Source organism: Aspergillus aculeatus (genome assembly GCF_001890905.1).
Source record: "Aspergillus aculeatus ATCC 16872 unplaced genomic scaffold ASPACscaffold_13, whole genome shotgun sequence".
NCBI lineage: Eukaryota > Fungi > Ascomycota > Eurotiomycetes > Eurotiales > Aspergillaceae > Aspergillus > Aspergillus aculeatus.
The window spans coordinates 71,367-98,069 of record NW_017962988.1 but is presented as its reverse complement, the minus strand read 5'-3'; the positions used below and the strand labels follow the sequence as shown (position 1 = coordinate 98,069).

Genomic DNA, 26,703 nt, shown 5'->3' with positions numbered 1-26,703 from the left:
ACCGCTCAGCAACAGTACGGATCAATAATTCCACAGCAAGTATATGAACGACCCGCGACCGTGGTCGATGTTGTCGCTGAAGTCCTGGAAGCCCAGCCTCTGCGCGGTGGCCGCGTTCATGGGCTCGCTCCGCCGCGCAAGCACCACCTGCCTCACATGTCGCTCGCCCTCGCCGCCATAGCGAAACTCCAAGTATCGATACAGCCCGCCCGCTCCCTTGGCCAGGTCCAAGGCCCCCTCGCGTGCGTGGTCGGAGAAGACGACCCGGATGTCGGAGATCCCCGTGCCTCGCTCCGCGTGGTACTGGGCGACTAGCCAGACGAATCTGCAGGGGTTTAGCTTTTTAGTTTCTTTCAGGGCTCGATATGTGAGGTAACAGCGTAAGGGAAGGAAGGAAGTGAAGGGAAGAATAGCTGCGTACTTTCCACCGTAGCCGGCATTAATGTCCCCGTTCTCGTTGTTGAGGACTGGAATGGTGTTGTCGGGTTTGTCACTTGCGTGGTCGCCGTACACAGGCTTTGAGTGAGAGAAGCAGGTTAGCGTAGTGAACTCTACAGGGAAGATTGTAGCAGGGTGAAGGAAAATGAAGATATACTCCAAGGGTACCGAGCCAGCCCATATTGTGTGGTTTATCGAATAGTTGATGTGCGAACAGGGACTGTGTCGAGGATTAGTTGGTTTGGAGGATTGGTTTGCGGTATAGATAATTGTTGTTGCGGATGTTTCTCTACTGCCGTTCTTTCCTTGGGTGAATAGAAATCATCATCCTTTTATAGCTGAAGTACTCCGCGCAAGCGTGGTCAGTACTCGAATTCAAATGATAGAAAATTGGAGCCTCATGCCCTTGAGTACATGGACGTCGGGTGCGACGTCGCTGCAGGGAGTCGTCTTGGCCTTCAGCCAAACAATTCATACGAGCCCCCAGTACGAACGCGCTTTACAACCGACGAATACTTCGTCGCGATGCAATACAAGTTGCATGATGCAAACAATACCAAGAGAAGGCTCTGCTCATGGTCTGACTCTTCAGGTCATAGTAATTGTCTCCCCGGCTTCCAGAGCAAAAGCAGCTGTTCACCGGTGTCCGAGATATTTCTCTCAGCTGAGAAAAGGTGGCTTGCAGTGGCAGCTTGTCAATGTCAGCGGGGTCTTGGGCGATCGCCGCAAGGGTCTGTGCACTATCGGGTACTCCGAAGGCGTTTCGTATTCGCCGGGATACATTTGGTCTTCGGACTTGCTTGAGAGGTCTTTCCACCTAGATGTTGCGGAACATCCTCGCTACGTGTAGTATATATTTATTATAAACAACCAGAACTTTGGCGAGAGTAGCCCACCCGACAGAGTCACCCCAGAACAAAGCTTCACGCGTCCAGGATTGACTGACCCGTTGGATTTAAAGTATTGCGTCGCCGGGCAACTGGTGGCCAACACAGATAACATGCCCGAAAAGAGCATCACTCGCCTCATGCAGATTGGAGCAATCCTGATTCACCCAGGGATTATACGCCCGGATTGCCGAGACTCCAAGCCAGGGTTTCAAGTCAAGCTCCCGCTCGATTGAGTCGCACGTGTCCCCATCTCTGAGGGTATAGGTTTTACACCTGAACGGAGTGCACAACTTCGTACCCTCGGGAATAGCGAAACAGTCGATGAGCGGCCAACTCGCGGCTCGAACAGCCGCCGAGGCAACCTGGAACTGCGCCGCAATGCTGTCGCATGTGTCCCCTGATGAGGTAGTGTATGAAAGAAGGGTCGCGCAGTACGGGTCCCGCTCTATATGTGGATCCTCGGAGAGCACGAGCTTCGGGATGGCTGTGGGCAGGTCGAGATCACAGGCACGGTTGATGTGTTCGAGGCGCGATTTGTAGTTTCTGTCGTAGAGAGAGAAGGGTGACGTTTGCATGACACGATGCCATTGCACGTTGCAGAAGGAGCAGAGTTCTTCGATCGGCATTTCATCTATTAAGAATTTGCTAAAGCCATTGATAACATCTGCACATATATCAGATGTGAGCACCACGCCCTATATACATCGGGACAGATCAAGAGAAAAGCAGAACCTACCACCACAGTATCCCCCTGTTCCCTCATCCCTAAGACAAGTCTCGTTCCAACCCGCCCACAGCTGTCCACCCCGCAGGGTTGGAAAAAGCATCCTCTCCTCCAACGTGGCGCAATCGCGCTCGACGCTCAGAAACCACGTGGCGAGGGACTCCCCGCAACCGCTGTCACAGACAAGATCGCTAAGCGTGTTGTTTCCCAGACCCGGATCCTGCCTCCAACGCGCCCACTGCCGCTGCAAGGATCGCGTCTTCTGGTGACAGTGAATCCTCTGCGTCATAGATGCCCTACATGCCGGGCTGAGCTTTGAGAGCGTTGTGGCATGGAGTTTGTTATTTTCGCTCCACAGTTGGAAGCCGCGATAACTGGACGAAGAACTTGTATCATCACCTTCGGAAGTTCCCAAAGATTGTTGCTGTTGCGCGAAGTATTGAGCAGCGACTTCAGGCTGCCTAGCTACTTGGGCAACTGTAGCACTGCATAACAGCATCCAGGTAAGTAGAATATCGGTATCTCTCATCTTGACGTGCGAACCATAAGAGAACACAGTATTCGACCTTTTCTATCGAATGATATGATAACATTCTCTGGAATCGTGGCGGGCGAGGACATTCAAGCAGGGATCGAAGGGGTTCTTATTATAGGGTCATCGACCCACTAGCGAATGTTTTCCGAGGTACTCCGTAGTTAGCATCGCTTCACTGAGCCGCCAGCAAGCCTAGGTGACTTGAGATATCCACATTTCCTGGATCAATGCGCGATGATTTGCCCTGAAGCTCGGATGGCTTGCCGCCAAGCCAATAGTCTCTGAACTCACGTGCCGGTAGAGTGCAAATTCATTTGGCTCATAGGTAACAGAACATATACGTCAAGCACATACGACCACAGGGTGTGGAAAACAGGGCTTCCCGTCCGCTCAGCCGTACTTAAGCCACACGCCGGGAGGTTAGTAGTTGGGTGGGTGACCACCAGCGAATCCCTTCTGTTGTATGTTTTTTTTGTTCCACCCAGACGCAGTTCTTGGCTGGTCAAGGATACTAGTTACCCTTAAATCTTTACTCCTGCTGCTACACATACCAATGACGAAACAACATGCGTGGCCACGCCTGAAGTGGTTGTGGCTGTTAAACAACATCGTCTCTGGCCATTTCACTACTCAAAGCCCTGTGTTGCACAGCCTTTGTGCTAGTCTTCCAAGTTCGTTTGGGCGCGTACTCTAACACTCACAGCCACAGGTTTTGCCCAATCGGGCGGCTGCTACTAGCATTACGGGTTTACAGGGGTATTTTGCCTTTAATAAGGACACTCGCCCCATCCTACACGCATATTCTGAGAAATGACTTTGAAGAGATTCTTAACCGAGTTCCTGCCCATTCGCGTCTTTTGATGGCCGGTAATTTCACTGCCTCTACCCGCCATGGTTGGGTTGCTGAGCCGGATGGACGGGGATCGTGGAGTATTCTTTCAACTTGTTTACTGACTATTATTCTCTGCTGTTGGACAGCAGTCTTTCCCAATATACCTGCTCGGACTGACGAGTGGCATCACCGTCTACGGGACCGAATACATTTGGCTTCAATTGGAGTGTTGGGACCCGAGTTTCTGCTCATGCTGGCGCTGGGTCAGTGGTCCTCAGCCCGGGCATCAGTAAAGGTAAGGCAAATCCACTGGTTTCGTAGCGCTGTACCAGATTTTTACGCTCGAATGAATGGCCGTTTAAGCTCTCCGAACCTAGAAATTCGAACAACTGACGAGAGATTCCACGGATCCAAATACACCCTCATGGACTCTTGCACATGCCTTCTATGCCGACATGGGAGGCTTTATTCTTGAAGAAGAGGGAAATGCGAGGTCTTTTCCCGTCAATGCCGAACAACTCTATTTTTTGATAGCAAACAACTACATTAAACACCCACCCTTAACAGAAGACCAGATCAATGATCGTAACAAGTCAGACAGCTTCTCACGGTGCGGACAACCTGTGCTTGGGTGGTCGTGACCCGTATGATCCATAGACTAATAGGGGCTCACAGTGTACTTGCCGTCTGTCAGGCGTTGTGGTTCCTCGTTAACAGCATTCTTCGAGTGGCGCAAGGATTATTCCTGACTACCCTCGAGCTCACAACCCTATCCTATGTGGTCGTCTTTCTAGTAACATCGTTCTGCTGGCGTGCCAAACCGTCCGACATAACCGGTACTATTCCGATAAAAACAGGGACTCCAGTTGATATTATTCGTGCAGAGGTTCGTGAGAAACCAACAACTGTCGATGGAAGCTAGCGCACCCATCCAGCGAACACACTAACCAGATCTCATGTTGGGGGTGATAGCACTGCCTCTATCCAGACCAGCCCTGGCACGATACCCCGCTAGACTTTGTCTATGCCGACATCTCCTTCTGCGGCGTGCACTGGCGCTACTACACGCAAATACTCCGCAACCTGCACCTGCCACTCGTCTCGCGGCCCATGACCGCCCGGCCCCAGAACCGGATCATCAGTGATAACTTTCCCGTGACCGATTTACGGGCGGACTGCATCGCCACGCCTGTGCTTCTCCTTTTCGGCTCTATGTTTTGCTTTGCCTGGAACTTCCATTACCCGACCCGCACGGAGCGACTTCTCTGGCGAACCGCCAGTGTCTATAACCTCCTCTTCACCGTGGTCGGGGGTTTGCACGCTGGCTACTGTGACAAGATCCTCCTTCCCCGCGCGTATGAGGAACGCAGACAGCACATTGCGTGGATAGCGTCGCCGTCGCCGTCGCCATCGCCAAGGGGCTCGCAGGGGGGGAGTCACCCTTCTTCCTACTCCCCTCCTCTCAAAACACCAAGCCAAGGGTTCTGGGCCCGTGTTGCGAACAAGATGCGCAATATTGACCCGGCGCACGATCCCAAGGCGGAACTCCCACTACGAGTGCTCATACCAACTTCGATAATTTGTGCTCTGTACTGCGTGGGGCGGACATATATCTTGTTGGAGGACTTCATCGGTCTACGCAGTCTGCCGGCCTCGGCTTTTCAGACTGTTAGTTGGGAGGATTATGTTCCTCACCTTTGAAAGAATACGTACCAGCGATGCTAACATGGCGGTACATGTATATACTACACTATGGACATATGAATATATATCCTGCAAATAATTTCAAATTCTAATGCAGAGCTATGCAGGAGTTGTGCCATTACAAGTATAGTAAGTACGATCCATCACGTTAGAGAACTTTATCTGGGACTTGAAGGTTACCGAATCGTATCTATGCTGTATCTTCTAATCATCCCGAGGAAGCGATAACACGGTGACTCGCTTTCTTTCACGACAAGTCAATTGATGTTTGAGAGGTTCAGACCTTCGAAGCGGTTGCCCCCCGGGCGGATAAAACCACCGCAATATATATGGAATCTACCGCACCTCAATCAAATAACTTAGAGAAGGCAGTACTCTCTGAACAAGTAAGCGCAGCGTCTTGGCTCACAACCCAAAACTCTCCTAATCTCCCACAGAACGACTCCTCCTGTCTGAGCGATGGTAGATGTACTCAGAAATGTCTCGACAATCACCACAATCGTTTTGGAGCGGGACTGTACCTTGTTGATTTGTCAGTATTTTAAGCCGAGTTGGTATTTTCCGTACTCCGTACCCCGCACCACTGATGTGACTACCCTCGGAATAAAGCTGCTCCGTGCCTGGAATTGTGCTGATAAGGGTCATGTGATCTTGTGGAGAGAAGACGGGGGTTTATCTGCCTGAGGCTCGATTGGTCTCCATCCCCCCCCCCTCTTTATATCAATCACCAAACGTGTGTATTGCTGAACATACGTGATACCATCCAGGAAACCATTGGATCTTGATAACTACTGAGATGGCGGGTGACGACAGAAAGCGCCCAGCAGAGAGCCACGCTCCCAGTTCACGCCGACCATTCCCATGCGATGAATGTCCGAAAACATTCACCAGGAATGTAAGTAATATGAATTTTCTTCCGCCACTACCTAGACTTTTCAATGCCAAACTCATGTCAACAGGAAAATCTGCGACGGCACAAGCGCGCTCGTAAGTTCTGAGGCCCGAGAAGCGAACCAGACTCTTAAGTAGTGATTGCTATTTACTTAGGTCATCATCGTGCCCTGAGTCATGATTTCGAATGCGATGGCTGTCATGCGGTTTTTACTAGAAGGTCTCTTTCTTCTTGCAACAATATCTTGTGCTAGTATTACTGACCAGCTCCTAGTGACGTATTAAGAAGGCACCGGGGTCGTTGCCAGGCAGAAGCATCTGCTAATCATGTATCTCCGCCGCAAATAAGCCTGCAGCAGAGATGTCAGCCAGTCGTTGACACGACCCCACTTGTAGCTGCGACCAATATTTTGACCCCGACCGAGGCGCTGACCGCAAATGCTATACCTCATGATGACTTCTGGGAGGAACATAGCTCCTTTGCTACCAGTCTTCCTCGAGAATACATACTGTCCTCGCCAATGTATGTCTTCTCCTAACGAGCCATACACGCGGGGATCGTTCCTAACTACCATAGCTTCACTGATCGGGGCGACTATGACATGGAAGTAAATGTCAAGAATTACTTTGAGCATTTTCATCCGTCTCTGCCATTGTTGCATCGGCCTACATTTACGGTATCATCGGCACCAAAGCTATTGCTCAAAGCTGTGACTGTGATAGGCAGCTTGTGCTCGACAGTTGTATGCAGCGATGAAGAAGCCCAAGCCCGTGCGCACTGGCGTCGGGATACGTGGCAAAGTGGACAACACGAACTTCGAAATATGGTACATGAGTCATCGTTCATTCTAGGTTTTATGTGCTTGGATACTAATCAATGTCGAGATAGATTTCCAATCAATGCGGTAACATACGAAAACCCTGGGTGATGCAAGCCTGGATACTATACATGATACATGGGGTCTATACAGGAGAAGCATCCCAATTCCGGACAGCACGGGACATGCTGCGACAAATTGTTGATGTTGGTTCAAGCTCTCCTCCCTTGTCTGCTGTGCTGTCAAACCGTGGCTCATCGAAACTCAGGCTGTACGCGAGGTTGGTCTCTCTCATCAAGAGATCGTCATGCCAGAGTCACGGTCCTGGCTGTATGACATTGACTATCCGCGCACAGAGCAACCGCAAACCGTGTATACTCGATGGACCTCTTATATAACTGCAGAGTCCACGCGAATAGCGCTCTACACGCTGCTCTTCCTGGACTCACACGTTTTCGTACCCTGCAATTCCCGGCCATTGATGTCTTCAATGGAACTACGATGGGAGCTTCCTTTCCCAACCAAACTCTGGGAGGCTAAAGACCCTGAAATATGGATTCGGAGGTTTAGCGAATACTTCGGTGTCTCTGCTTTGACGTTAACCAACGATCTACTCCATCAGCCTCGCGGATTAGCAGCAGCTTCCTTGACAATGGCGACGCAGCAACTCATGACCGAAGCTCCCGGAACCGAGTTAACCTCTGTCCTTGAAGCATCTCCGATCGCAGCATTTTACGTGCTGGCAAATCTAGATACTTTGGTGCGGGACTTCACACGGTGCTACTACCAAATGCCACCCAGCTTTTCTGACCCGAACCCCTTCCACATTCTGACTCAAAGTCAAACCAAGAGTGTTCATATGGCCATACGTAACATTGGGAAAATTGTGAAAGACGCGGCTAGCACGAGTGACAGTTCTCAATTCCTTCAATGGAGAGCAAACGAGCTCTTTATTGTATCCCTTCAAGTCAATTTGTGTCGGCCTGATCAGCTACTGATCGGAGGCATCGTTGATAATAGCTTGATTGCCGGCCTGGCTGCCTCAACCCATCTGATGCGAGGTAACTTCGTCGCTGTCCGACGATCTGCGCCTTGGGTGGCACCTCGACCTGGCGGCAATGAAGGTGTGCTGGCCTTACTTAGTGAGCTTTCTGCTGCACTCGCCAGCATATACGGCGATGACCCGCAAAGGGTTTCTTATGAAGCACCGTGGGTCACAGTTACCAGCTACGGAATCCTTCTGTGTATTTGGGGAGCGCTCAGGCGTGCAACAACCGAGATCCGCGACCACTTGAATACATTCAACGAACTCCCACGGACATCCGAGCCATGTATGCTGATCTTCAACGCACTCTTGGAAGCCGCCTTGCAGTACTCCCCGGCCACTAGACAAGACCGGGGGAATCGCGATCCACGTTTGTGGTCTACGGACCGGGAAGCCGTTTCTACTCTGCTAGAGGAAGGGCAGGTGTTATTTGCAGACCTAGTCAAGTCGTTCTGTCAGCAGCGACTTGTGTGGAGTCTTGGGTCGTCTATGTTGGCTGTACTGAGAGAACTCCCCGACAACGCTACATAGTCGTGGACATGTGGAGCTCCACTTGGCCAACACGCTTGCCGCGTCATACCCCGCTTTGGCTATCTGCGCGGCCGCCTTCTGGCCAGGGCTCATTTAAGACAACCGCGCGGACTCGGTGCATCTCCCGCACAATCTCTCGGAAGTTCTTTCGACGACCGATATTTAAAACTCGCAGTTTAAACAGAAATGAGTCAATATACCCCCCGAGTTGGCTGGGTAGGTTCGAATAGCGGATCCCAGTTGTATGCACGTGACTGACACTCACGATGATTGATACCTTCTAGTATGGCCTCGGATCCATGGGTCTCGGCATGTCATCAAACCTCCAGCGATACTTGCAAGCAAAAGACTTGCCTCCGCTTCGATACAGCAACAGGACCATTGCCAAAGGAGATGCTCTTCGTGATGCAGGGGCTGTACCTGAAGAAGAGTTCGGTGCACTAGTTCAGAAATCAGATGTCATTTTCACAATGGTGCGTGCAGCGTTTGCTGAATCGGCTCCCAACATCCGGCTTCCAGAGAGACACTAACAACCTCAAAGATCTCCACCGACGATGTTTTGAAAGACCTGTTGGAAACGGCTGCGGCCACGAGGATCTCCCTCGAGGGTAAAATCTTCGTTGACACGTCCACTATTCACCCAGACACATCCGAATGGGCAGCGAGGCATCTCAAGGACCACGGTGCGACATTCATTGCAGCACCCGTGTTCGGCGCAAGTCCCGTAGCAGCTGCTGGAAATCTCATATTCGCTATGGCTGGTCCTACTGGAGCAGTCGAGAGAGTCCGACCTCTAATCATGGATGTCATGGGACGCAGTATTATTGATATGGGAGAAGATGTGCGGAAATCGAGCCTCCTCAAAATCTCAGGGTAAATACATAAACGTCTTCCTCATTTGGTCAACCTTCACTCACTTACCTGTCATCTCAATGAAGGAACATCCTCGTCATCAGCTTCATGGAGGTCATCGCTGAAGCACAGGTGTTCGCCGAGGTCGTAGGAGTCGGCACCCAGCAGATGGAAGACTTTATTGGAAACATGTTTGGGCCGGTATTGCAAAGTTACAGCAGACGCATCACGAGTGGAGCCTATGCACCTCCTATAGACACAGCGCCTGGGTTCGCCGCCGCGCTCGCATGTAAGGACATGAAACATGCTCTGTCTATTGCTGACAGTAGTAATGCCCGCCTATGCACGCTCGAAACGGCGTCTAAACGACTGAACACTGCACGCGAGTATGCCGGCGAGAATTTGGATAGCTCGGCTATCTACGGCATTGCCCGGCTAGAGGCGGGGCTGTCATTTTGGAGTGCGAATAGTCGGCAGGGAAATGAATCTCTTACCTAGTATAGTTCGTGTCAAAATCTTAAACAATCTTATTCATGGTTACCCTACCAAATCAGCAATTACTTGCCGATTGTTTTCGCTGTCTACGGGCTACGTCCGGTTGGAGGATGACCACGTGCTCTAACCTGCAGCGGCCGGACAGCATTGTTTCGATGCCTCAGATTCCGATCGTGGTTGATATGCATGAGTTTCATCACTTATTTTATTTTTGAAAATGCTTTTGCACCGTAGATCTCACGCCTGTTGTGTTTAGGCCTAAGAAGTATGGTCTAGTTATACATTTTCTCCAGATCAACCACCCTCTGAATGGGGTCCAGAACACTTGCACTAAAGGCATCCACGGTAGGGCATCCCAGGGGCTTACGTCCTTGCCCTGAACCATACCCGAAATAATGAGACACGATGGCTTTGACACCAGTCACACCCACTTTAACGAGGGCGTCGTCTGCATGACTGAGCCGGGATTGGAGCTCTTGCGCACCCTTGATGTCACCATTCTCATATCTTCTCAGCACTTCCACGTGCAGTTTTGGCGCGATGTTGGCAAGAGCCGCGATGATCCCGTTGGACCCTGCTACTAAGGCGGGCAGGAAGAAATCCGACTTTCCTCCGAACGCGGCAAAGGAGTCTGCAGGCAGGGTGGATGAGATACGCTGCAGCTTACCGACATTGCCGCAGGTGAGCTTGCAACCGACAATATTGGAGTTGGACTGGGCCAGCCTAATGATCGAGTCGGAACTTATGTCGATACCACCGGTGACACCAGGGAAGTTGTAGATCAGGACTGGAAGAGGGGAGCGGGATGCTACCTGTATGGTTGAATCCGAGTGAGTTAGTCTGGCTTGTTCAATCTGAAATGACTAAGAAGCGAGAAAGACATACGTCGTTGAAGAACTCTTCGACCACAGCAGGGGTCATGGCTGCAACCCAGTATGACGGGGGCAAGACCAGTGCAAAGTTGGCGCCAGACTCCTCAGCCTCGGTGATATGCGTCAGTGTTTCTCGGACGCTATGTGCGCCACAACCAACGATAAGCTGTATTTGCGCATGCCCCAACCCGTCGAGATGGTTGCGCACCGCGCGAACAAGGGATTTGCGATCGTCGTGATCCAGATGCGGTGCTTCGCCGTTACTGCCTTGAAGAACAAGTCCAGCGACACCGCCTTCAGCCATACGCTTTGCATGTGTCAAGGTGCTTTCAAGATCAAGAGATTCGTCTTTGGCAAAGAAGGTCAATAATGGAGTGTAGACACCGAAATTCGGCTTCCGTGAAGCCATGGCGGCTGGCAAATGTTGAAATTGAGGGTACTGTGGTTTCTGATCTTAGAACAATTTGATTAGAACTAACAGCTCAATCCGTCGTAGGATCATCAATTTATCTATCGACGCTGATGATGCTCCCTATCTCGATTTAGAGTGGAGCTCCACCCGTTTGTCACTCCACACTCGCTATCAAGATAGGGCGCCCGCGCATTGAAAGATCATAATCACCCCACCGATTTTGAAGTCTTCTGTTTTCGCCTTGTCATTTCCCCTCTCCTTGATTCTCCTGCGCAATGTCATCGAAGTCCTCAGTCTTTGCGACCGTGGCCAATACGCCGCCGGACGCGATCTTCGAACTCACCAAAGCTTATGTAGCCGACCCAGACACTCGCAAAGTGAATCTAGGCCAAGGTACCTATCGAGATGGCGATGGAAATCCCTGGGTACTCCCAGCGGTTGAAGCAGCCAAGGATACGATTAAGAATTGCAACCACGAATACCTTCCAATCCTGGGCCATCCGCCTTTTCGCAAACTAGTTACGGAGTTGGTCTTTAGGAAGGAGGCCACCGTTATTAGCGAGGGTCGAGTGAATTATCCTGAACCGTCTTGATGCCGCGGGAAATTCCACTTGCTAACCATTTCGTTACAGGTCGCCTCTTGTCAGGCATTATCGGGTACCGGAGCACTACACGTGGCAGGAATGTTGCTCAGGCGGGCACTTGGTCGTGATCGAACCGTCTACATCACCAATCCAAGCTGGTCCAATCACAGACAGGTCTTCGAATCAGTGGGCTTCTCAATCCGAGAGTTCGATTATGCCTCGAGGGTGGGGGTTGACATGGAGTCGCTACATCGAGCCTTAACTGAGGCAGACCCACTGTCAATCTTTGTGTTTCATGCTAGCGCACACAATCCAACTGGATGGGATCCTAGTCCAGAACAATGGCGACAGATCGGTGCTATCATGAAGGAGAAAAGCCTCTTCCCTCTGTTCGACGCCGCGTACTTGGGGTTGACGTCCGGAGACTACGATCAAGACGCGTATGCCATCCAGTACTTTGCTGAGGAGTTGAATCTGGAAATGGGTGTCTGTATTTCATTCGCCAAAAGCATGGGACTTTATGGTATGTTTTCCCGTTGACTGAAAGTCATTTCACTCGAGTCAATTGAGAGACGGAGCTCGAACCGGGTTCTCGGTTCCAATGCTCCATTCCTTTCTAATATGCATCTGCTCATTCTCATAGGAGAGAGAACTGGGCTATGTGCTTTTGTATCACGCAACCACAACATCGCCAATAATGTGGAGTCAAGTTTGGCGCAGTTAATTCGCAGTGAAATCTCTAATCCTCCAGCATTCGGTGCTCGTGTGGTCACGGCGATTCTAGCAAACAATGGCCTTTCGTCTCAGTGGCGGCGTGATCTTACCACAATGAGCTCGCGCATTGCTGGAATGAGGAAGCAGTTATTTGATGAATTGACAGCGCTAGGTATCGCAAAGACCTTCCCCTTGTTCGCATGTTGTGAGCGCAGTGACTCATTCTTTTATAGGTACCCCGGGCCACTGGAAGAGAATATTACAGCAGAAAGGCATGTTCTGCGTGCTAGGTCTCACGCCCGAACAAGTTCACCACCTAAAAGGTAAGTAGATGACCACGAGTCTAGGACTACACGACTGCACAAAGCTTATAAACATTTTTAAACTAGAAACATATCACATTTACATGGCCGAAAGCTCCAGAGTTTCTATAGCTGGACTCAATGAGGGTAATGTGCGGTATGTGGCCGAATGCATCCATCAGGTTGTTTCTCGGCCACCAGAGTAGCTGGGAAAATCGCACGCTTTTTTATCCATTGTTGCCTGCGGTCAAACCTGGTGCAGTGTACATCCTATATCTTCTGTGCTTGGAATACCCTTGACTCTGAACTCTGTTATGTCAAAGCGACTGATATGCTCCATCTCGAATCTTGGGTCGGGTTGACTATGTACTGTACTGTGAAATTCAACCCAAGCGTTTCAACCGAAGGCAGCACAGTAATTGAAGACATTTGTCTTTAATATTTGTGTGGAGCGTTTGTTACGTAAATTCCCTCTTATCACCGAAAACCTCTAATTTCGCTGTGAACGATTATTACAGGACTAGCATTTTAGGTAGTGCGTACATGGAGATATCATTAGTAAGAGTGTCTTAAGATTGTTTAAATCTGTACTATCTATTCAACCTGTATAGTAGTGCTTTATTACAACTTCCATTGCCACTTGAAGGTCACCTCTTCGCTGGAGAGTCGGGAATAAGGTCTTATCTACGGAAATCCACGCCAACCCCGCATCATCTCTCGGTTTCAGGAAAGATAAGAACTTGCCGGCTGACGGAGCTCCACCACCCCCGCAAAATGTCTATCTTTGGAGCAGACTATGATGTCTTGGACCTCCAGGAGTCTTGTGTTCCATTCTTATCGGGTCAGCTGGAGGGGCCATTTAAGGAGCGACGATGAGTCCGGGAATTGAAAATTCTCTACCCCAATGGATCAGATGAGTGTGACAAAAGGCAGTATGACCACCCAACCCAGCGAAAAAAAGGTCTCCCGAATTCCACCAAGTGATGACGTGGAGCAACTAGACACCGAAGTCCAGCCTGGTGAGATCAAGCATGGAGGCACAGGAGACGTTGATCCAGCCCTACAGTTTCTGGCTGCAGAGGCGATCGAATATACGCCCGAAGAGTCCCGCAAAGTGTTGTCCAAAATCGATCGAGTTCTGATGCCTTTGCTGTGCTGGGTCTATCTAATCCAATTTGCCGACAAAACGTCTTTGAACTATGCCTCCCTGATGGGAATCCGCGAGGACACACACTTGGACCCCAACTCGCAGCAATACAGCTGGGTGTCGAGCATTTTCTACGCTGGATACATCTTTTGGGAGTATGTACCCTGGCACGCCTCCCTCCATGCCTTTGTGCCCTGGTCCATGCTGATTTTGATATATGTTTCCAACCACCTATCTGCTACGCCGACTTCCGCTAGGGAAATATACCTCTTTCAATATTCTGATCTGGGGTGTCGTGCTTCTCTGTCACGTCGCGACCAACAGTTACGCCGGCCTGCTTTGCGTCCGCTTTTTCCTCGGCGCATTCGAGGCGACAGTCACTCCGGCCTTCGTGTTATTCACCTCTTGCTGGTACAAGCAAGATGAACAGGCCAAGCGCATGGGCTTCTGGCTTGCTTGCAACGGCTTCGCTCAGATCCTGATTGCGGCAATCGCGTATGGACTGTCAGGAGTGCAGACGGCCTCCATTGCGGTGTGGAAGATTCTATTCCTCGTGCTGGGTCTCCCTACCGTTCTCACCGGCGCACTGTATTTTTGGCTTATGCCAGACGATCAGATCCACGCCAGATTCCTGAGCCATCGGGAGAAGCTCATTGCCGTGGATCGCATCCGGGGTAATTTCCAAGGCATCGGTAGCCATACGTGGAAATGGGCCCACTTCTTCGAAGCATTTCGCGATCCACGCACGTATCTCTACGTGCTCTTCTCGCTCTTGATGAATATCCCCAATGGGGGTATCACCACCTTCGGTTCTCTCGTGATTAGCTCTTTCGGCTTCTCCAGTCGCATGTCCCTCTTGCTCAATATGCCAATGGGGCTTGTCGATATTGTCTGCAAGCTAGGTTTGACATATCTTTCCGACAGATTCCTGGATCGCACAATCTTTGCCATCATCGCCATTCTTATACCGATGGTGGGTGGCATCTTGATGATTGTTCTTCCCCTTCATGCCAAAGCTGGTCTGTTGGTGGGTTACTACTTCATCGGCGCTGCTGGAACCTCCTGGTGCTTGGTCATGGTGATGATATCCAATAATACCCTGGGCTACACGAAGAAGGCCACAGTAAATGGCCTCCAGATACTGGCCTACGCCGCGGGAAACTGGATTGGACCACAGACCTTCCGCTCGAACCAAGCGCCCGAGTACTTTGATGGCAAGCTGATGGTAGCCATCATGTACGCCCTTGCAGCGGCGACCCTACTGGCTATTCGTCTAGTGAACATTCTGGAAAATAAGAGACGCGACCGCCAGGCGCTTTCTAACCCCGGCGGTGAAACTGTGGCGGTTGGCACCGAGTTCTTCGACCTCACGGATTTCGAACAACCTGCTTTCCGCTATGTACTTTGATGTGATTAGACGGGCGGTATAATTCGAAGAAGGACGGGATCGTCTGTATCATTGTGTTTAAGCGTGCTCGACATCGAGCGAGGATCTGTGACTGTCTTGGATAGCTCTAGCGGTTCAGAAATGAACATGCTGTTATTGTATCTCTCTACAACAGGAAGAAAATCACTTATGAGTCAAGGATATCTTATTTGGTAGGCCTTCTTGTCAAACAGTATGGCCGAGTTGGCGGTCTTCCTGCTTAATGTGCAATTCGGTGGACTTTGACTACATCTGCGCCAGGTAATCAATGGACGTATAGGCGAGGAGCTGAGGAGCATTCACCTAGCTACGCAGCATTTATTTTGCAGCTCCTGGGACATCGCACTTAGTGACCGTGTGATCAAAAGCTCGTCTTGATCATTATGGTAAGCGCCCTACGCTAGCGTTGGACTGAGAAATTCGGATGCGGCATCATGCTCAGGATTCCCCCTCCTCCTTCCTCTCTATCCAAGTGAGTTGTGAGGAATCACAGGATCTGGAATACTTCCGTGATACTTGATCACAGGACTTGATGTTTGTGGTGGAGGTGAGGGTGCGTTCATGGTAGCGCAAAAAGTGAGGGATAAGCGGCGGGTGGAGTGAACCGATGTGGAGCGAGGTGGAGTGAAGTGGAGTGATCGAGTGATGGAGTGGTGGAGTGGCAGTGTTGATCTGTCTTTCTCCCGACCAGTGCGTCTGAGAGACTTGAAATGGCGCAGAAAGAGGCAGAAAATCTATTTTAGACGCCAGACTTGAGCCAGGAGAGACCAAAACCACCGTCATCATTGCACTTTCCGTGGCGTTGATGCGACCTTGAGTCGTCGAACCCGACCCATTTCTTGCGGCCTCCATTCCACTTCAGAACAAACACTATGACGAAGCCAGATGTCAATGTCAGACCCAAGATCGCGTTCGTCGGTCTCGGCGCGATGGGTAGGGGAATGGCTATTCAACTGCTCAATGATGGGTTCCCTGTCTGTGGATTCGACGTCAATCCCATGTCGCTCGAGACATTACTGGCCATGGGCGGCACCGCCGCCTCAAGTCCGCGCGAATGCGTTCAAGATGCCGATGTCTTCATCTGCATGGTAGCCAACTCCATGCAGACAGAGGAGGTACTTTTCACCGAAGAAGTCGGTGCCGTGTTCGGTCTGAAGAAGAGGGCAATTATTATATTATGCTCCACCGTTGCCCCGAGCTTCCCACAAACGATCTTGGACCAGATCCACAATCAATTCTCGAGGACTGATATCAATCTGGTCGACTGTCCTGTATCTGGCGGGGTGCTCCGTGCAGCTCAGGGCATGCTGACAATCATGTCATCGGGAGCCCAGGATGCCCTAAGCCTTGCCCACCCAATTCTGCAGTCGCTTAGCCAAACGCTATACACAATCGAGGGGGGGCTCGGGAGCGCCAACAAAGTCAAACTTATCAACCAGCATCTTGCGGGCGTTCATATCGCCTTGGCAGCAGAGGCGATGGGGCTAGCGGCAACTATGGGATTGAATACAAAGCGATTCTATGAAAGTGTGTTAGAAAGTCCTGCCCATAGTTGGATGTTTGAGAACCGAGTGCCGCACATGCTTTGCGATGACTGGTCGCCTCACTCTGCTCTCAGCATATTCGTCAAAGACATGGTATATTAGCTCGTTTCTCAATTTATTGGAGGCATTCGAGATTTCTAACCCTGGTTTTAGCGGATTGTCACTTCGGAAGGTCTCAATGAAAACTTCCCGTTGTACATCGCCTCTGCCGCAGAGAGTCTCTATCAATTTGCTGCACTGGCTGGTTACGACAAGGAAGATGATTCTGGCCTAGTGCGAATATTTATTCCCGAGGATTTGTTACTGGTCTCCGAGGCGACATATCGAAAAGACCGCATTGCTGACCATGACCGAAAGTCGAAGCTTATCTGCCAGATGCTGGAGATTGTTCACGGCGTTGCAGCAATTGAAGCTATTACCCTTGGGAGCAAACTTGGTCTTTCACTCAAGGCTCTAAAACCAATAATTTCAGATGCAGCGGGTGCAAGCAAAAGCTTTGAATTAGTCGCCGCGACAATAATGGGACAACAAAGTGCTTCACTACGTACTCTTACACAGGCAAGGGACATACTGGTCAGTATATTCTTCCTTGCATATTTGTGGCACCTACTCATTCAAGCTTCCTAGAAGCAAGCTACAATTCTTGCCCAAGACTACAACTACCCTCTTCCGATGACAGGTACTACGCTGCAGCTATTGCAACAGGGTGTGGCCCGTGGCCTAGGAGACGAGAGTCAAGCAGCGCTGCAGGTGTTATGGGGCCCGGTAGCCTTATGATTCGATTGAAATAGCAAATATCACGTCATGAGCCTCACATCCTTACAGGCTCTGGTAGTGTAATTGATAAAAAAACACTACATTTGTTGTCGTGAGCTTTACATCCCAGTTATTGTACTTGGGGAGAAGTCGCGTCTCGATAAGATTAAGCTTCTCCGGACTCGATATTTAGCTCCTTTTCTTCGGAGAAAAAGACGTGCCTATAATCTGCATCATTCGAGAGACAAATAACATATTACTGATAGAGGGATGGGCTTCGTAAATCAGAGACAATTCCGTCTGGGTGATCGACTTGACCATTTTCTGAGGGGTTGGAGATGCTTTGGTGTGCGCCCCTGAATCCTATTTACTGGTCGGCCTCTTTGATGACCACAGAATCTTACAGGCGTTCAGAAAGAATCAAATAATTGTTGCCTGTTGTAGAGATTGCCACCAGTTCTAGTACACCATGAAATCTGCAAAATCCTCATCCGGAAGGTAGGCCTGTTCGTTACCTTCTAAAGTCCCGAGGTACCAAGACAGATCACTTCCATCAAACTCGCGGGCGGCAAACCCATTCCCTAGGTATCCGAATCGATTGTTTGTCGTGTATCGAAGATGGTAATCTTCCCACCGGGGTTGTTTCATGGTTTCGAAAAAATGGATTCTGGAGCCCGGCCACATCATGACCTCGCCATCCACGGTACCCTGCTTGAACCAAGAACGACATGGGGATGTCCACGCTGTGCGGGGCATAAATTTTCTATGATGCTCGAAGAATTCCGCGACTGCCTCGGCTTTGGGTTCAAAGGAGGTGATACCCTCCGACGACATTTTCTCGAGAATTTGGAGGAAGTGACGCGACAAGGTTTCTGTAATCGGGAGAAAGCTTCCGTGACCATACGGGCCGAAAGGGCCATTGAAGACTATCCATGATGCAAGTCTGATTAGCGGGCTGTGTCCCCGAGAGAAACATTATATGTGAATGGGGCCTTACTGAGATAATTGGGGAAGTTGGGGACGGTGATGGAAAGGTAGGTCCTCGGAATCTCCTTCCACTGCTCACTGAGACTGCGGGATTCCCTGCCAATTGTAGGATACGATGGCCGCCAGCTGACGTCAAATCCAGTGGCACACACAATCACGTCAACTTCATGCTCAACACCGTCGGTGGTCTTGATACCCTTGGGGGTGATCTCTGCGATTGACTGCGAAACGACCTCGGTATTGTCGCTGCAGAGTGCCTCGAGGTATCCATTTCCGGGGGTAGGCCGACGACAACCCACGGCAAAGTCCTTGGGCACGATGTGGTCAGCAATATCAGGCCGACTGGCGAGCTTGGATCGCATGTCTTTCTCCGCGTACTAGTTTGTTTGCAAACCCATAGTTAGTCTTGGGTGTGTTCTTGCGTCAACTGCGAACGGAATCAAATCGTACCGCTCTTGCGTTGGCCTGCTCCTCCGAGCCATTGAGGATGAATCGGAAACGAGAATTGAGCTCCGATTCGATCTTCTTACGATAAGCCAGATATTTCTGAGGGTCATTTTGTAGTATCTTCTTCTGCTTTGGAGTATCTGACAAGCCATTAGCTCATCGTGCCGTGGGCTTCACAGAAGAGGACCACAGGAGACTGACATTGGAAGTTTGCCCCTCCCTTTCCTGCGAACCGCTGGCCAAATCCTGCGGTCACCCAAGATGCGCTGCGGATAAAGCATTTCAGGGACGACACCGCTGTATTGATTTGTGAGTAAGGAATCTCAAACCACTTGTCCCGGTACAGTACACTCACTTGGCTGGATGGATGGAACAATTTGCACCGCCGAAGATCCTGAGCCGATCACTGCCACGCGCTTCCCTTTCAACTCGACTTGGTCATTCCAATGCGCACTATGAAGCATCGGACCCTGGAAGGTTTCTCGCCCTTGGATGGCAGGCCATTTCCACTTGCTATTCACACAAGAAGATTAGCTTGTAGCTCAGTCAACGCACTGACGAGTCAGTGGTTCAACTTACTTCAAGACTCCGGACGCGTTGACTAGGATGTGAGCTCGATCCTCAAAGACATCTTCGGGATTGTCACCTCTTTGCACCTTCACATGCCACTGTTCGTCATATTCATTCCATGAGGCCCCTATGACCCGGTGGCTGAGGCGAATATATTTGTGCAAATCGTGCTCGTCTGCAACTCGCTTAAAGTACTTCAAGATCTCCGGGGCGGCCGAGTAACTTTACCGGCTCACGTCAGCTAATCAGTCGGTGAAGATGGGGTCTCGTCTATGCTTACAAGGAGGTCCAGTCGGGAGAAGGCGCCCATGAGAATTGATAATTCACCGAGGGGATGTCACATCCGCATCCGGGGTACCGGTTCTCAAACCAAGTGCCACCAATCTCGGGGTTTTTCTCATACAGAACCAACTCGAGGTCCAATGTGCTCTGGTCAATATCGTGCGCAAAATTCAATGCGCTTGCTCCCGCTCCGATCACAATAATGCGGATCTTGCGACGCGAGCGACTCGGTTGGTCAATGACCTCGTAAGGTTCATGAGGTTGAACCTTTGCTGTGGTGTAATCGCCGATAGAGCCCATGGCGAAAGAACAAGGTCAAAGATTTGATCCGCCGTGTGGGTTCATAAAAGTGCTTCGGTAATAAATATAATGCAGAAAATTGGGCTCCGTGACCTTTTTATGGCCTCGGGGACCTCGGCCCCAGACCCAGTGATTCTCCAGCGCGTCTTGTGAATTTTCCGGTAGACTTGCGCCTTGTGTTTGGTTGAGCACGCGTGAAATCAATAGATCTCAACATTGACATCTCGCGCGATGGGTGGAGCTCCACCGGCAGTCCACTTTGCCAGCCCCGCCTCCACTGCGGAGCTTTCTCCGAACTTCCCCCCTCTTTTCAACCTCGCTTATCGCCTTATCTCCATCGAGCGGACGGAGGAACTCCTATCGTGATGATAGGGTTGGGAAGATTGGGGTATATAGCCTTTCACCAACAAGAATGAGACAACATGATTAATCCGCATTCCATCATTCAAGCCCGATATATTCGCAGCACGAGCATTGAATTCACCCCTCACCCCTCATCGCTCACCGCTCACCCCTTTAATCAAAATGCCCACAAGCACAGACACGAAGCCACTGCGCATCTCAATCGGTGAGTCTCGAACCAGGGCTCCAGGTCAGGACTACCAATTGAGTAGTCCCCATTGCTGATTTCGAGTATGATGAGCAGATCGAGGCGGGACCTTTACGGATTGTATTTGCAAAGTCGAGGGTGGGGAGGATATTGTCGCCAAAATCCTGTCGGTGGATCCGAAGAACTATGCGGATGCGCCGACCGAGGCAATCCGTCGCGTCCTCGAGAGATATTATAAGTCCTCCATTCCGCGAGGAACAGTGCTTGACCTGAAAGACGTCGGTACGTTCTTGGTTTCTCTCTCTCGTTTGGTTTGGTGGTAGTACTAAGCGCATTTGGCAACAGAATGGATTCGGATGGGCACCACGGTTGCAACAAATGCACTACTCGAGAGGAAAGGCGAACAGACAGCCCTACTAATAACCGAAGGCTTCAAAGATGTTCTTCAAATTGGTACTCAAAGCCGGCCACATATGTTTGACTTGACCATCCGACGGCCGCTACCCTTATATTCAGACGCCTTTGAAGTCAGAGAGCGAGTGACTGTGCAGGCTTGCAGCGACTCGGATCTCCGAAGGATACATCTGTCATCCCCTGAGCCTGTGGAACAGGTCGTGGGAGAGTCCGGGGAGATGATCCACGTGCTCCAGCCCCTAGATTTGGCTAGCACGAGACTTGACCTCCAGAGAATCTACGACGAAGGGTTCCGCTCCCTGGCAGTGTGTCTAATGCATTCGTACAGCTTTCCGAGGCACGAGCTTCAGATCCGAGATCTAGCGCTCGAGATTGGGTTCGACAATGTATCGCTCTCACATGAGACATCTGCAAGGCCGAAGCTCATTCCCCGCGGTAATTCTACGGTTGTTGACGCATACCTGACTCCGAGCATCAAACGATACCTTCAACAATTCTCACAAAGCTTCCCTAACATTGAAGAATGCCGCACACGACTGGAATTTATGCAGTCCGATGGAGGACTGGTGCCTTCGTCTAGTCTCTCCGGGCTTCATTCCATTCTGTCGGGGCCAGCAGGAGGCGTGATTGGCTATGCGCGGACCTGCTTCGATTCCGAATCTCGGAATCCGGTGATTGGTTTCGATATGGGAGGAACCAGCACTGACGTGAGTCGATATGACGGCCACCTGGATCATATCTTTGAGACCACGACGGCGGGGATTACCATTCATGCTCCACAACTCAATGTTAATACAATTGCCGCGGGCGGCGGGAGTATCTTGAGCTGGAAGGATGGACTCATGTCGGTAGGACCGGAGAGCGCCTCTTCCAATCCTGGTCCTGCTTGCTACCGCAAAGGTGGTCCCTTGACCGTGACGGACGCGAACCTCGCGCTCGGTCGGTTGATTCCTGAAGAATTTCCATCGGTCTTCGGTCCGAATGAGAACGAGCCATTAGACAGAGACATCGTTCTCCACAAATTCAAGGGGCTGACCCAGATCATAAACGAGGAGACCGGAATGTCACTTACATGGGCCGAAGTCGCAGATGGGTGAGTGATCGCACGTCTTTGACGCATGCAATTTCCGCTGACAAGTATCTGCCTCAAAGCTTTCTCCAAGTCGCCAATTCGGCAATGTGTGGGCCGATTCGGAGCTTGACCTTAGACAAGGGCCACGACGTTGCCAAACACCATCTCGCCTCCTTCGGCGGCGCGGGTGGCCAACACGCTTGTGCCATTGCTAGCGATCTCGGTATCCGACGCGTGCTCATCCACAAATATTCCTCCATCTTGTCTGCCTATGGGATCGGTCTAGCGGATGTTGTGCATGAAGAAGAGCGAGTCTGCACAATGGCGTTTGATGAGTCCACTGTTGAAGCTCTCAGTGACTCTCTGGAAAGTCTTGTCGAGACAGCCCGACGCAGCAGGACGATGGAGCCATTCAACAATGTCCAAGCTTGCCGGTTCCTGAACATGAGATATGATGGCAGCGAAACCTCCATCATGATCCCCTGGGATAACTCCGCTAGTGACGCGAAAGAAGCATTTGTCAATGCACATCATCAGCAGTTCGGATTTACTCCTGTGAACCGTGTCGTGTATGTGGACACCATCCGTGTCCGCGCAATTGGGTGCAGTGTTTTCCAGGAAAGCTCCTCACGTCTCCAAGCCAAGTCTCTCTCACATTTTACATCTGCTACAACGGCGGCCACCCCGAGCTCGAGGGCTTCCACGTATTTCAGCTCGCTGGGCTGGGTGGACACTCCTGTCTTTAAGCTTGATACGCTTGTTTTGGGAAGTCAGATCCAAGGACCCGCGATGATAATCGACAAAACGCAGACTATCGTTGTCAGTTCAGATGCAAAGGCGACCGTCGCTCATGACATTTTGATTCTTGATATCGAGTCACCGAGCCCCAAGTCGACTAGTTCGGATACGATCGACCCCATTCAGCTTTCTATCTTCCGCCATCGGTTCATGGGAGTGGCTGAACAAATGGGCCGCGTGCTGCAGAATGTCAGCACCAGCGCGAACATCAAGGAGCGACTAGATTTCACCTGTGCAATCTTCACACCGGAAGGAGATTTGGTTGCCAACGCTCCTCATGTACCAGCCATGATTGGAAGTATGGCCTTTGCGGTACGATCACAGATTGATGAATGGCAGGGAAAGTTGCAAGATGGAGATGTGCTACTTTCCAATACTCCAGGTACGTCTTCCAGCCCTCGCAGTCAAATGCCAATGTCAAAACTTCCTACTAACTATCAACAAAGCCTATGGGGGTGTTCATCTCCCCGATCTAACGGTAATCAGTCCAGTCTTCGACGCTGCTGGGAAGAACATAATATTCTGGGCCGCTTCGCGCGGCCATCATGCTGATGTGAGTGTCTTCTTCATTCGAACCTGCTCAAGATGAACACCCACTAATATTCCTCTCGCTATAGGTGGGTGGGATACTACCCGGCTCGATGCCACCAATGTCAAAGCTACTCGCAGAGGAAGGTGCTATCTTCAACTCACATCTCCTGGTTCGTGCGGGTCACTTCGATGAAGATGAGCTCTATCGCGTTCTATGCGTGGAGCCGGCACGTCACCCAGGCAGTAGCGGGTCCCGACGGTTCCAGGACAATGTCACTGATCTCAAGGCCCAAGTCGCCGCAAACCACTGCGGTGCTCGTCTCATGCAACGTCTCATTGAAGAGTACTCTTTCCCGGTCGTTCAGGTACCTACCAACCGCCATGCAAAAATAGAAATACGTTAGCTCACAGAAAATAGGTCTACATGGGTGCGATCCAAGATGCGGCGGAGCTGGCCGTGCGGACTCTGCTGAAAGGCCTTGCGCACGAGCGCGATGGTGAAGACATCTCGGCGGTGGACTATATGGACGACGGCACCCCGGTCAAATTGAAGGTGACGATCAATCCTACCGATGGGTCTGCCATTTTTGACTTCACTGGGACCGGCCCAGAGGTATACGGTAAGTACATCCCCCGACCATTCCGTCCACTTTAGACATCAAGATCTAACTCCCGGGGGTGGTAGGAAATTGGAATGCCCCAGTCGCAATCTGCAATTCTGCGGTCATTTTCGCCCTGCGCTGCATGGTCAACTCGGATATCCCTCTCAACCACGGCTGTATCAAACCCGTCAAGATTATCATCCCGGAGGGCTCGCTCCTGTGCCCCAACCCGGAAGCGGCCGTCTGCGCCGGCAATGTGCTGACGTCGCAGCGCATCGTGGACGTCATCTTCAAGAGCTTCCGCGTATGCGCCGCGAGCCAAGGATGTATGAACAACCTGACTTTCGGCAACGACGGCGTGGATGGGTTTGGATACTACGAGACCATCGCCGGGGGCAGCGGTGCCGGCCCCAGCTGGGCGGGAACCGGAGGCGTCCACACTAACATGACGAACACGCGGATCACCGACCCGGAGTCGCTCGAACGGCGATACCCAGTGCTTCTGCGACAGTTCAGTCTTCGTTACGGCAGCGGCGGTGCGGGCAGGTACCCCGGTGGCGATGGAGTGATCCGGGAGCTTGAGCTGAGGCTCCCCATGTCGGTGTCGATCCTCTCGGAACGACGGAGCTTCGCACCGTACGGAATGGCAGGCGGAGAAGATGGCCAGCGGGGGAAGAATACCTGGATCACGAAGGCTGGTCGCCGTGTGAACGTCGGTGGGAAGAGTTCGGTCCAGGTTCAACCGGGCGATCGATTCATGATCGAGACCCCTGGTGGTGGTGGCTATGGATCCCCTGAAGAGGTGGTCAGCAAAGACAGGGACGAGTCGATGGTTATGCCCGCATTTATACCCGTGGCTAATGGTAGTGTGGCTGCACATCGGACTCTGGCGGAACAGGTCTAAAATTGTGAGTCCACCGAAATAAGGAAGGTTCGGGCTTCCCAAATCGAGGTCTATCTTGGGACCGTGGTTTTCAAAAGATGCAAATGTTATACTAGGGAGCAAAAGCGGCGGCTCACTGGCCAGGAGAACCTCTTGGGCTATGGACTCTAGATACATGGCGGACCTCCAAAAGACGGATAGTTTCTTTCGTTATTGAGCACTTTGGGTGTGAAATCTTCCTTAGACCGCTTGTACCTGTGGCAGATATGGCAGTAATGTCTCCGCTCGCTGAGATTGCTTGAATGTGAGATATCAGTGTTACTAAGTATTGCATCAAGGAATCATAAACCGGTTTCCATCGAACTGCAACGCGATAGTAGTGTAGTTTTCCCCCTGGATGGTATATTGTAGACCTTATTGTGTTTATGGAACGGGTAGATAGGGCAAAAATGTAGCTAGATCAGAACGCCACTGAAGGCTTTCCATGGTCAACATCTCGCAACATCGTCTGGTACTAAATGATTCCGTCTTTCCTAGTGTCCTTCGAGTGGTGCTCATAATTCTACTGAGGACCGAAATGAGCCTGGGTTGAGTTACCTCTGTAGAGCCCTATTGAGGAGTAATCTTTCGAATGCCCATAAGGGGCTCCTGGCCGCATTCTTCGCACCAATGCCTCTTCCGGCAACGGCTCAGTGGCACTTCGGTCACGGATAATTCAACCCGTCCTGATTCAAGTCCACAAAATGGCGCAGAAGGTCTTGTCGCATTCCCAATCGTGCGTCGTTGGCAACCAGGAACGAAAGACTCAGGGATCAGATTGGTTAAAGCAATTCAAGCTGCATCCACTAATCTAGTCGATGAGGCCGAGCGTAGCCTGCATTGTCACTCTGAGACTCTGAGTATGTCCGAGTTCGCTCGTAAAAGACTAAGTTGTGTCTTAATATCGCCCGCCAACTCAAGAAGGGTCAACGATTGGTCGGGGAATGATCCGTACGCAGACCAAGGGGGAATAAGCTTAAGGCCTATCCGGCCCCACTTAAGGCACACGTTACGTATATCCATAGCAACAGAGATTTCCTCCACCACGGTTGCCGCGGATTTATCTTTACCCGCCACCAGGTGATGTTATTGTGCATAGCATGAAGTGGTACCACTAAGTCAATTCCAGAGAGCCATCACACAGGAGGCGATGGTTTGTCAGAGGTGACCCGGAGATTCGACCAGCACGAGATCTGGACCTATACATCCATGCGTTACAATGAGTACCATACAAAGAGACACGATACGTATTTGGGCGAGTTTCTCCACACCATTCCTGTTAACTGCATATACTCTATCTCGGACACCTTCCGAGTCCCGACCGATGCCCAGATAAGCTTGACGTTGCCAAGTCGACTGATAGTTTCCCACAAGGACCCACAGCAAAGCTGCAACAGGAGTTCCTTCTGTGATAACTACCTCCGACCGCTAAATAGACATAGTACAAGAGATCTGAGCGTGGAGCACGATAGTTGGAGAAAGGTCACACAAAAGCCTCCTCCCTTCGGGCCTAGTGGCTTTCAAGAGGCAGCAGAACAGATATAAAAAGCCAGTCATCCACCAGGAGCTCCAATCGCCTTGATTCCCACACAACCCATTGAAACCTTTCAAGTCACAACTCTCCTTTCCTCCGCCATTTCGCAGTCCCAACCATGCTTGCCGACGGGTATATCATCTTTCTTACCCTTATCCTTGATCTTTGTGCGGCTGTTATCC

General features: G+C 51.0%; 10 protein-coding genes across 10 annotated transcripts; 7 read left to right on the top strand and 3 right to left on the bottom strand.

Annotated features, from left to right (window-relative positions):
* Nucleotides 1-21: 21 nt before the first annotated feature.
* ASPACDRAFT_45505 (uncharacterized protein) lies at nt 22-2,581 on the bottom strand (the record flags this gene model as incomplete). Its single annotated transcript, XM_020201616.1, has 5 exons — nt 22-325; nt 422-516; nt 596-658; nt 1,493-1,992; nt 2,065-2,581. 5 exons carry the CDS (start codon nt 2,579-2,581, stop codon nt 22-24), a joined length of 1,479 nt encoding a protein of 492 aa, XP_020053755.1.
* An 821-nt stretch (nt 2,582-3,402) lies between these two features.
* Nucleotides 3,403-5,196, top strand: ASPACDRAFT_123276 (uncharacterized protein). The gene is made up of 4 exons (XM_020196612.1): nt 3,403-3,714; nt 3,797-4,029; nt 4,095-4,305; nt 4,392-5,196. The coding sequence occupies exons 1-4, from the start codon at nt 3,670-3,672 to the stop codon at nt 5,118-5,120; spliced, it is 1,218 nt and encodes a 405-aa protein (XP_020053754.1). The 5' UTR covers nt 3,403-3,669; the 3' UTR covers nt 5,121-5,196.
* A 648-nt stretch (nt 5,197-5,844) lies between these two features.
* On the top strand, nt 5,845-8,577 carry ASPACDRAFT_1904174 (uncharacterized protein). The gene is made up of 7 exons (XM_020198800.1): nt 5,845-6,018; nt 6,083-6,110; nt 6,171-6,234; nt 6,289-6,537; nt 6,592-6,841; nt 6,904-7,038; nt 7,101-8,577. Exons 1-7 carry the CDS (start codon nt 5,920-5,922, stop codon nt 8,406-8,408), a joined length of 2,133 nt encoding a protein of 710 aa, XP_020053753.1. The 5' UTR covers nt 5,845-5,919; the 3' UTR covers nt 8,409-8,577.
* Nucleotides 8,578-8,715: 138 nt separating this feature from the next.
* ASPACDRAFT_80311 (NAD(P)-dependent oxidoreductase) lies at nt 8,716-9,789 on the top strand. The gene is made up of 3 exons (XM_020205624.1): nt 8,716-8,881; nt 8,950-9,281; nt 9,347-9,789. The coding sequence occupies exons 1-3, from the start codon at nt 8,720-8,722 to the stop codon at nt 9,756-9,758; spliced, it is 906 nt and encodes a 301-aa protein (XP_020053752.1). The 5' UTR covers nt 8,716-8,719; the 3' UTR covers nt 9,759-9,789.
* A 216-nt stretch (nt 9,790-10,005) lies between these two features.
* Nucleotides 10,006-11,076, bottom strand: ASPACDRAFT_1882145 (dihydrodipicolinate synthase family protein). The gene is made up of 2 exons (XM_020198272.1): nt 10,641-11,076; nt 10,006-10,567 (listed from the first exon to the last, which is right to left on the bottom strand). Exons 1-2 carry the CDS (start codon nt 11,034-11,036, stop codon nt 10,028-10,030), a joined length of 936 nt encoding a protein of 311 aa, XP_020053751.1. The 5' UTR covers nt 11,037-11,076; the 3' UTR covers nt 10,006-10,027.
* A 147-nt stretch (nt 11,077-11,223) lies between these two features.
* On the top strand, nt 11,224-13,053 carry ASPACDRAFT_123269 (uncharacterized protein). Its single transcript, XM_020196611.1, has 5 exons — nt 11,224-11,608; nt 11,672-12,146; nt 12,267-12,509; nt 12,571-12,660; nt 12,727-13,053. Exons 1-5 carry the CDS (start codon nt 11,315-11,317, stop codon nt 12,843-12,845), a joined length of 1,221 nt encoding a protein of 406 aa, XP_020053750.1. The 5' UTR covers nt 11,224-11,314; the 3' UTR covers nt 12,846-13,053.
* A 520-nt stretch (nt 13,054-13,573) lies between these two features.
* On the top strand, nt 13,574-15,194 carry ASPACDRAFT_53642 (uncharacterized protein; the record flags this gene model as incomplete). Its single annotated transcript, XM_020202778.1, has 2 exons — nt 13,574-13,941; nt 14,111-15,194. The coding sequence occupies 2 exons, from the start codon at nt 13,574-13,576 to the stop codon at nt 15,192-15,194; spliced, it is 1,452 nt and encodes a 483-aa protein (XP_020053749.1).
* An 890-nt stretch (nt 15,195-16,084) lies between these two features.
* ASPACDRAFT_45499 (uncharacterized protein) lies at nt 16,085-17,533 on the top strand (the record flags this gene model as incomplete). The annotated part of the gene is made up of 3 exons (XM_020201615.1): nt 16,085-16,849; nt 16,910-17,329; nt 17,384-17,533. 3 exons carry the CDS (start codon nt 16,085-16,087, stop codon nt 17,531-17,533), a joined length of 1,335 nt encoding a protein of 444 aa, XP_020053748.1.
* A 438-nt stretch (nt 17,534-17,971) lies between these two features.
* ASPACDRAFT_32300 (flavin-containing monooxygenase) lies at nt 17,972-20,098 on the bottom strand (the record flags this gene model as incomplete). The annotated part of the gene is made up of 7 exons (XM_020199871.1): nt 17,972-18,438; nt 18,510-18,849; nt 18,950-19,086; nt 19,148-19,243; nt 19,302-19,459; nt 19,526-19,738; nt 19,797-20,098. 7 exons carry the CDS (start codon nt 20,096-20,098, stop codon nt 17,972-17,974), a joined length of 1,713 nt encoding a protein of 570 aa, XP_020053747.1.
* Nucleotides 20,099-20,623: 525 nt separating this feature from the next.
* On the top strand, nt 20,624-25,069 carry ASPACDRAFT_1858203 (uncharacterized protein; the record flags this gene model as incomplete). Its single annotated transcript, XM_020197589.1, has 8 exons — nt 20,624-20,666; nt 20,745-20,930; nt 20,994-22,155; nt 22,215-23,314; nt 23,379-23,485; nt 23,550-23,828; nt 23,882-24,083; nt 24,149-25,069. 8 exons carry the CDS (start codon nt 20,624-20,626, stop codon nt 24,967-24,969), a joined length of 3,900 nt encoding a protein of 1,299 aa, XP_020053746.1. The 3' UTR covers nt 24,970-25,069.
* Between the last annotated feature and the right edge of the window lie 1,634 nt (nt 25,070-26,703).